General features: G+C 41.2%; 1 protein-coding gene across 1 annotated transcript in view; it reads left to right on the top strand.

Annotated features, from left to right (window-relative positions):
- The window catches only part of SNTN (sentan, cilia apical structure protein), a 7,292-nt gene extending 1,263 nt beyond the window's left edge, over positions 1-6,029 (top strand). Inside the window, exons 2-4 of the mRNA XM_081316997.1 lie at positions 2,031-2,065; positions 4,738-4,877; positions 5,474-6,029. Coding sequence (XP_081173123.1) covers positions 2,031-2,065; positions 4,738-4,877; positions 5,474-5,632 — 334 coding nt within the window. The 3' untranslated portion in view covers positions 5,633-6,029. The remainder of the gene's footprint in view (positions 1-2,030; positions 2,066-4,737; positions 4,878-5,473) is intronic.
- The last annotated feature ends 2,799 nt before the right edge of the window (positions 6,030-8,828 follow it).

Raw genomic sequence — 8,828 nt, 5'->3', positions numbered from 1 at the left:
ACACAGGAGATCCAGAGACTGAGAAATAGGAATGTAAATGCTCAGTCCTGCCTTCAAATCATATTGCAGCTGTAGACAATATATGATGTGGCAGTCACAGAACAAATTTTCATTTTTTCACAATAAGGAACAAATCTAAAGATAAATCAGAAAATGAAAAGATAGTGTGATGCATCAATACAAGAATGAATCTAGCCTTCCTTGGTCTTTGTCCTCTTACAAGAAGGAACTAGAAGCTTCTAATTTGAGTTTGATGACTCTCAGTTTAGCTTTAAACATGAATCCAAAACAATGGCTAAACCTATCGTTAATTTTAAAAACCTACTTTTATACTTTATGAGGCATTCGTTTCATTCAACCTGACAAAGATAGGTCTGCTTGCCTACTAGGCTTCCACATTGCTTGGTTACCTGCCCCTATTTACTGTATAGAGAATTTGTGTCATATCTGATCTCAGCTACTACCTCCCACCTTGGCGAATATTTAATTTAATTTAATTTAATTTATTGAGATTTCTATACCGCCCTTCTCCCTAAGGGACTCAGGGCGGTTCACAGGGCATATATAAATAACAATACAAAAATTAAAAAACAATTAAATCAATGCCCAAGTTAAAACAAGAATGATAAAACAAGCCTTTAAAAACCCATATACCCCCATCAGGCCAGACCCGCTAGTTCAAATAAATGGGTCTTCAACCCGCGACGGAAGGATCGGAGGTCTGATGCCGTCCGGAGCTCAACTGGCAGTTGGTTCCATAATGCCGGAGCACCCACAGAGAAGGCCCTCCCCCTGGGGGCCACCAGTCGACATTCCTTGACCGGAGGCACCCTGAGGAGGCCCTCTCTGTGGGCACGCACAGGGCGGAGGGGAGTCGACGCCGGCAGCAGGTGGTCCTCGAGGTATCACGGACCCATGCCATGTAGGGACTTAAAGATCATAACCAAAACCTTGAACCTTACCCGGAAGACAACTGGTAACCAATGCATGAATATGCCTGGCTCTGTGAATCTATAGGAACTTCAGAACAAAACTCTAGATCTGATACATGCTCTCAAGAGCCTCATCACAGTCTTACTGCAATGGTAGCCACCCCGGAAGACAGCTGCTCCGTAGAACACTTTGCTTTGCAGAAATAAATAAATAGATAAATAAATTAAATAAATAGATAAACAAACAAACAAATAAATAAAGTAGCCAGAACACCTTTGATGTGCTTTTCCAAAGAGACACTAAAATGGCAGGTCACTCTGACCTGTGGCTCAAGAGAAAGGTAAATTCCTCTCTGTTCAGCGCCTGGTTCTGCCAAATTGTAGGATTAGCCCTAATGATAGGTTGCCTGGAACTGGATAATCCCACTAGGCCAGGCATCTTCAAACTTGGCAACTTTAGGACTTGTGGGCTTCAACTCCCAGAATTCCTTAGCCAGCCTGGCAGAGGAATTCTGGGAATTGAAGTCCACAAGTCTTAAAGTTGCCAAGTTTGAAGACCCCTGCACTAAGCCATGACATCTCAAGTAGAGGCAAAGGATTCCAAAATTCTCCCAGCTGTTCTGGAGGAGGAGAGTGGGCCCATTTTCATGAAGTGCTATTTATTACAAAATTCCACAATATCAGCAAAGCTCTACCCGGAGGTTTTCTCCACATGCACAGAGATTGGGTGAAATTGCTGTCGGAAATAGGCTTGGGTCAGAAGAAGAACCTCCCCAGGTAAGTCATTCAGGCCTTAATTGAAGGTGGAATGCTAGATAAACTCACAAATTACAAAAACATATGCTTGCAATTGTAAGAAACTTGGATTTTTCAATGCAATGGAATGAAATTGCCTGAACTAGTATTTTGTATTTATTTATTTATTAGCATTTCTCCCCTATCAAACACTCAAGGCGCTTTTTTATTTATAAGAAATATTGAAAAACCTAATTAATATGATGTTTGTGCCTCCTGAAAGTATTTTTTAAAAAACCCACAGTTTGTAACCAAATTTAATGGTGTGATATGTGAATCGAGCTCTCTCTGTTTAATTTCCAGCATTCCAATTTCCAAGCAGTTGTCTTCTATAAAGGGTAAGGTGGTCTATGTTACTTTTCTCCTCTGTCCATCTCTGTTAGATGACATTGTTAAACCTAGGAATTGCATTGGTCACCCACTATGCAAAGCATACAGCGTTGCTCTTCCAGAATGCAATGTTCCATCAATTCTTGTGGGGATTTTATTTCTTCCTGCAAACTTTTTCTCGGAAAGTGCTGAGCAATGCAGTCAGTCAGTACTGAGAACAGCTTCTTCTGAAATCCGTGGCAGGAGTGCAATTACCTTACTACAACTTCATTGCCAAACAGTATGTCACTGTTAGTAGTGCACGTGTGTGTATATGAAAGAAGCGTATGTGCGTGCATAAAAGAAGTGTATGCCACTTCTTTGTACGTGTGTGTATGAAAGAAGTGTATGCCACTCCTCTTAAATAAAATAACCCTGGATAGTTAATCATCAGATATACAAATAATAAAGTATGCAAGGGCTAAAAACTCTTGCATACTATCAAATGTCATAAAACTATTATCTCCCAAAGACAAATGTTAGGCTCATTTCCCATCCTGGCCAATATCAGAGAGAAAAGCCAAGCTTCTGAAACAGGCTTCTGGAAAATTATGAGATTTGGGGACACCACCACCACCACCAAACATATTTTGAGGGTAGGATAGGCATAGCTACAAAAAAGCTTCACTTCCTAATCAGGGGTCTTCAAACTTGGCCCTTTTATAACTTGTGGACTTCAACTCCCAGAATTCCTCAGCCATCAAGCTGGCTGAGGAATTCTGGGAGTTGAAGTCCACAAGTCATAAAAGGGCCAGGTTTGAAGATCCCTTTCCTAGGTCCTGACAGATCACAATATTTAATAGAGGGTAACTGGAAAAAGCCCACCCTATCCCATCTGATGGGATGAATGGATGTGCCATCCAGGGTTTTTTAACTGATAACATACACCTTAAAATTCACCTGGAAAGAACTGGAACCTGGTGCCGTTCATGCAACAATGTACTGTTCAAGCTACATGTACTGTTGCAGTTCAGGTTTTGGGTGGTCTTCAAGGACAGCTTCATCTAGAGCATGTTATTTGCAATGCCCTTTGGAGTTGTGCTCATGTACTGGCCCATATGATCCTGTAGCTTGGCAGCTGTGACGCCTGACAGGACTTCCAGTGTTGTGGAGAGACAGGTTATTGGCCAGTAGCTAGACCAGGGGTAGGCAACCTTGGCTCTTTTATGACTCGTGGACTTCAACTTCCAGAATTCCTGAGCCAGCCAGCTGGCTCAGGAATTCTGGGAGTGGAAGTCCACGAGTCATAAAAGAGCCAAGGTTGCCTACCCCTGAGCTAGAAAGTGCTGTTCCCTTGTGGGAGTCTTTCATGATCAACACTGTCTTTCCTTATGTTAGCCAGTTTGGGTGGGAGCCTACTTCTAGCAGCTGATTCCAATAGGCTGCAAGGCATTCATGCACTGCTGCTGGTTTCTTTACTAGATGTGGATCATGTCTGGATAAGGTGTTGTCCAGCTCTTCATGTACTGTCGTTGGATGTCTGCTACTGTGATGGTGATTGGCTCTTGTTTTGGATATTGCTGTGGACTGCCCTCTGGTGTTACAGTATTATATGTCTTCTCTTTCTCCCATATGTTCTTCCGGTACTGTTCAGTCTCTGCTCTTGGTGGCTCTGCTGTTACTGTATTGTTGCACTGCAGTTGGGAGTACACCTTAGATGGTTCCTTGGAGAATGGGGCATTTATCCTCTTGGCCTCTGCTTCTCTTGTGTTGCTTGATGTCCAATGCTATGAGCCTTTGTTTAGCAGTCTCTAGGGCAGTGAGACCAAGTGCCCAAACTGCAACCCCAAACCCACTTATATCGTCGGGTGCCAAGTGGGTGTGGCCCATTGGGTGGGTGTGGCCAATTGTATGGGCATGGTGCATTGCGTGGGCATGACTGCAGTGGTAATGGCAGACTGGGTGGGACCAAAAACTTCAATCAATCAATTCTAACTTTGTGAGATCTTTTTTTTTCCCTGCGAGAATTTGAAATTGATTGATTGAACCCTTTTTGTTTTTTGCACACGGCGGCAGAGGCCTAAAGCGAAAAGGTTTTATAAAACCCAGCTGAAGGCCTAGGACTGGGGTGATGCCACCCATGCCCACAGAGAAGGCTCTGCGTGCCACCTGTGGCACGCGTGCCATAGGTTCGCCACCATGGCCCTAGGGTTTCAGATGAAGTCAGACACTTGCATTTTTTCACTAGCTGAGTCTTATCTGTAGCCTTCATGCCCTTCTGTAATTCCACTAACTCACTAACTTCTCTCCAAATTGTCTTGGTCTTAGCATCTAATCTAATTTCCAAGTTGAAGAATACCCTACCTTTTTATGGAATAGAAAGAGGGATATATGTAAGATTTACCACTATAATTTGCAAACATTAGTGAGTGTTATTCATCAATAACGAGGCAATTCAAAAGGGTGAAGTCTAAAATCTAGTTTCAGTGCCTTCTCCCAGGGTTTAGAAATGTTCATTAAACTAAACCATTATTGTATCATGAAATTACAAGATATCAGGGAAGTCAGCATTGATGGTCCCTCAGACCTGGAATCTGCTCTCTCTTAGCTTCTTCCTCCCTGTCACCATGTATTCACTCCTGTAGACTTCTATTGATTTGTCATCTTCCATACATTTTTGTTTTTCCCCCTCCCCTCTCAGCTCTAGGAAAAAGTTCTGATCTAGAAAAAGCTGTGGCTACAGCAGCCTTGGTTTACGATAATGCAGCAGATGCCGAGGGCAAACTCAGCAAATCTGAAGCTAAGAAGCTGCTCCTAATTCAGTTTACACATTTTATACAGGTAAGAATAGACCTCTTATTCCATTGCAACATTTAATAATGATATCTGGGAAATATCCTAGAATCTTCAAACGAACAGAGATCCTGTATAAAACATCCTTTTAAGCAAACCAGAAGAAGAGAGATTTCACACACACTGCATGTTCAATGAGGATGTGGGAATATTCAGGACACAGAAAGTGAAGTGAGTACAGCTAATCACAAGCCAGCAACTCCCCTTTCTTCTCATTCCTCAAAAAGAGGGGACCTTATAGAAATTTATGTTGGAGAGCAACTGTCCCAGTCAGGAGGAGGACTCAAGTGCCAAATTACTCTGGACTTATTATGTAAACAGAAGAAAATAATCTCTCTCTCTCTCTCTCTCTCTCTCTCTCTCTCTCTCTCTCTCTCTCTCTCTCTCTCTCTCTTTCACACACACACACACACACACACACACACACACACACACACCAAATGCCTTTGAGCCTTATCTAGACTTTCCCAGGGGAAAGCTGCCAGTCTGGGGAGATTCCTGTGGAATAGGCATAAAACAATAAAGTAGGTACATGTAGGTCAGGTTCTTCATGGCTGACAGTATCTATTCATTTTCATTCACAGGGTCAAGAAACCAAACCAAAGTACCAGGAAATGATGTCTGCTCTTGATGAGAACAAGAATGACAAAATCGATTTTGAAGATTTTATGGTTCACGTAGTTAGCCTTACCTTGATGTCTGATCTGCGGCAAGATATTCAAAATGTGCAGAAAACGAAATGATTAAGAGCATCAAATAAATAAACTGGGTTGGGAAAGGGGGAGATTGGATTTTTGAAGTAAGTGCTTTAGGGCAGAGGTCCCCAACCTTTTCGGCACCAGGGACCGGTTACGTGGAGAGAGGTTTTTCCGCGGACCGGAGGGGGTATGGTTTTGTGTGCTGCCTACATCCTGTAGATGGGGCTTTCCTTGTTTGTGTGGACTGTTTGCTGGCATGCTGCGGCCCAGTACTAGGGGTTGGGGACCCCTGCTTTAGGGAAGATTACTATTCCAGATAGAATTATTTGGGATATTATTAATATCTATCAATAAATCAGTATAGACTAAGAAGTTCTTTGGGCAAAAATAGGTTAATACAAAAATAGGTTAGTCATCCAATTCTGTGATTTTACACAAGAAAGAATGCACTTTGAAAAAGAAATGCCATTAAATTTTGTAGAATATTGTTCTAAATGAAGTGTGATTATTAAATAAAATGGTAATGAACAAATCTATCTGTAAAATTCAGACTGTGGTCTAGATACAGCCATATTGCAACAGTGTACAACAGACATGTCAAACTTGCGACATCACGTGATGTCGGTGATGTATCAGGACTGTTTTGCCATTGCCGGCAATGGTGTGGGCGTGGCCTCCGCGTGATACTTCCGGCCTGTGGGCCAGAAGTTTGACACCCTTGGTGTACAATATGGAATCCTGCCCTGATTCCAGATACCTCATAAAAATAAATGTTTTTATCCATACCCAGGGACTAGTGGAAACTTATCTCCCCATTTATATAAGGTATGGCTATGGAGAAGATATTTGATGATTTATATGATTATTTTGAGATAGAGTAGCTGATCCCCTTCCTCTGTTGTACAGACAAGAATTCAAGCCAGGAATTTCAACTTGGAAAGACCTAAATTCATACTAATGTATAATTGTTTAATACCCTTGATAACTATTCTGAATGAACTTCACATTGGCTTGTTAAGGAATTTTACCTTCGGTAATTTTACCTAACTTTAGGGAACTTTCAGGATTGGGAGGCTGATATTCAGTACTGGTTTATGTGGCTAAATTTAAAGGAAGCTTATACCAGTTATTCCTAGTGGCTTTGATTTGATTATTCCAAGCTCCATTAAGCTACTGTAATGAAACCACTAATAAAATAATAGCACTTTTTCTTTAAAAAACTGGAAAATTCTATCTTAATGAACTTGATTCTTCTTTATTGATTCCTTATTGAGCAAGAGAGCACAGATGAAAGATACGTATTTCAATCCTGCATGAAGTTTAATCAAAGGTAAAATATTCAACTCCAAAAAAGTGTCTGATCGCTCTGCTTTTAGCCATTACACTCCAAAGTACATTTACTCTGAATTAAACTCTAGCAAACACCATGAGGCCAAAGGATAAAACCATGAAGAGTTACACTCTGCAGCTGTTGTCCTATGCATACTCTCTAAGAACGAAAAAGTGTAGTCCTCAACTTACAACCACAACTGAGCCCAAAATCTGTTGTTAAGCAAGAAATTTGTTAAGTGAGTTTTGCCCCATTTTACGATATTCCTTGCCTGGTTTGCTAAGTGAATCACTGCAGTTGTTAAATTAGTAACATGGTCGTTAAGAGAATCTGGCTTCCCCATTGAGTTGGCTTGTCAGAAGGTCACAAAACGGGATCACATGACCCCGGAACACTGCAGCTGTCATAAATCTGAGGCAGTTGTCAAGCATCAGAATATAAATCACGTTACCATGGGGATGGTCCAATGGTCCTAAGTGTGAAAAATGGTCAGGTCACTTTTTTCAGTGCCATTGTAACTTCAATTGGTCGCTAAGTAAACTGTTGTAAGATGAGGACTTCCTGCACACTTAGGAGCTAGTTCTAGTCTTTGGGAATGATGGATAGAGTTAAGTTTTTGAAATGAATTTAGGTTTGTGACTGAAATCCCATATCAGCCGGATCTCCAGTGTTCTTTTCTGAGGCTGCCTTGCTATCGGCTGCCATGGAAACAGGGAGGGTAGGATTAGATAATTGGAGCGGGAAGAGGGCTGGTGTGGAGTCTGTCTCCTGGGAACTGGAAGAGAGGTTTTTACTCATGAGCTATGGCACTGCTGAGTGAGTTAGTTTATACTTCTCCAAGGCCAACCGTCCTGGGACTCCAGAGGCAAAGAAACGCCTGCAGAGGAGCTGTTTCCCATTACATCTTACTGGACATTGATTGGACTCTCTGTGTTGGACCCTGGGGGGCGGAGGGATTTGGGATGATTTGCTATGTGTAACTTGTGCACGGTTTTGCCTCAGATCTTGCGTGCTTTTGCTGCTATCAATACCTAAAAGTACCTCTTTGAAATAATAGAAAATACTTGTAGCTCAGGTTTTAGATTTTGGCTGTGGTTTCAATATAATTTCCAAGCTTGTTTCAATATAATTTCTGAACGTTCCATTACCAAACTAGGATTTTCTTGTCCTATTCTCCTTAGCTTACAAATGTCTTGGGTGCCTGTGTGTAGTCAGTGGGTCATGTGATTGATTGAAAAGTACCTCTTCTCTAAATCAAAGGAGTTGGGGTTTTTCTTTTTTAGGATTTGAACGGAGGCAGTCCTGACATCCCACTTGACGTTCTTCTGCATCATTGACATGATTAGATTTTTTTTTCTGTTCCTATTGCTTCCTTTTGGCTTTCAATGAAAAAGCTAATCTTAAACATCTGGGATTGCTACAAGTATCTAGCCAAGCTGAAGAAATAAAGCATAAGGAAAAATACCTAAATTAATGGGGAAATGTTTTCAAAAAATTCTTCTTACATTCAGATATTTAGGCTACAAGTTGATATACCAAGGAAAGCAGACTTATTTATTTTAGAAGCTTAAGAATGACTAAACTGAGTCAGGTGCAAAAGTTAAACATATAATTTAGAGATTTGCTGCTTAACCAATAGGCTTTTTCCTCCAGCAATTTATTTTGTGGGAAGAACCAGAAGCTAATTTTGTGAGTACAATTAAAGTATTGTAAACAGACCTGAAACTCACTTATGTGCTCTTCTTTGATTAACTGATCCCTAGGATTGTGTGAATCTTCAGATGGGAGATTCAGTTTATCAAAGTTTCCGTTGAATCACAGCACGACATAAATCAAAGAAGTTGGTGGTGTTCACAGCATGATAGGGTTGTTAATGTAAACCCACACATTTTTGCATAGGTTGTATAACGG

Source organism: Vipera berus (assembly GCF_964194415.1).
Source record: "Vipera berus genome assembly, chromosome: 2".
NCBI lineage: Eukaryota > Metazoa > Chordata > Lepidosauria > Squamata > Viperidae > Vipera > Vipera berus.
Note: the sequence above shows the minus strand (reverse complement) of the source record. Positions and strands in the feature narration are given on the sequence as shown.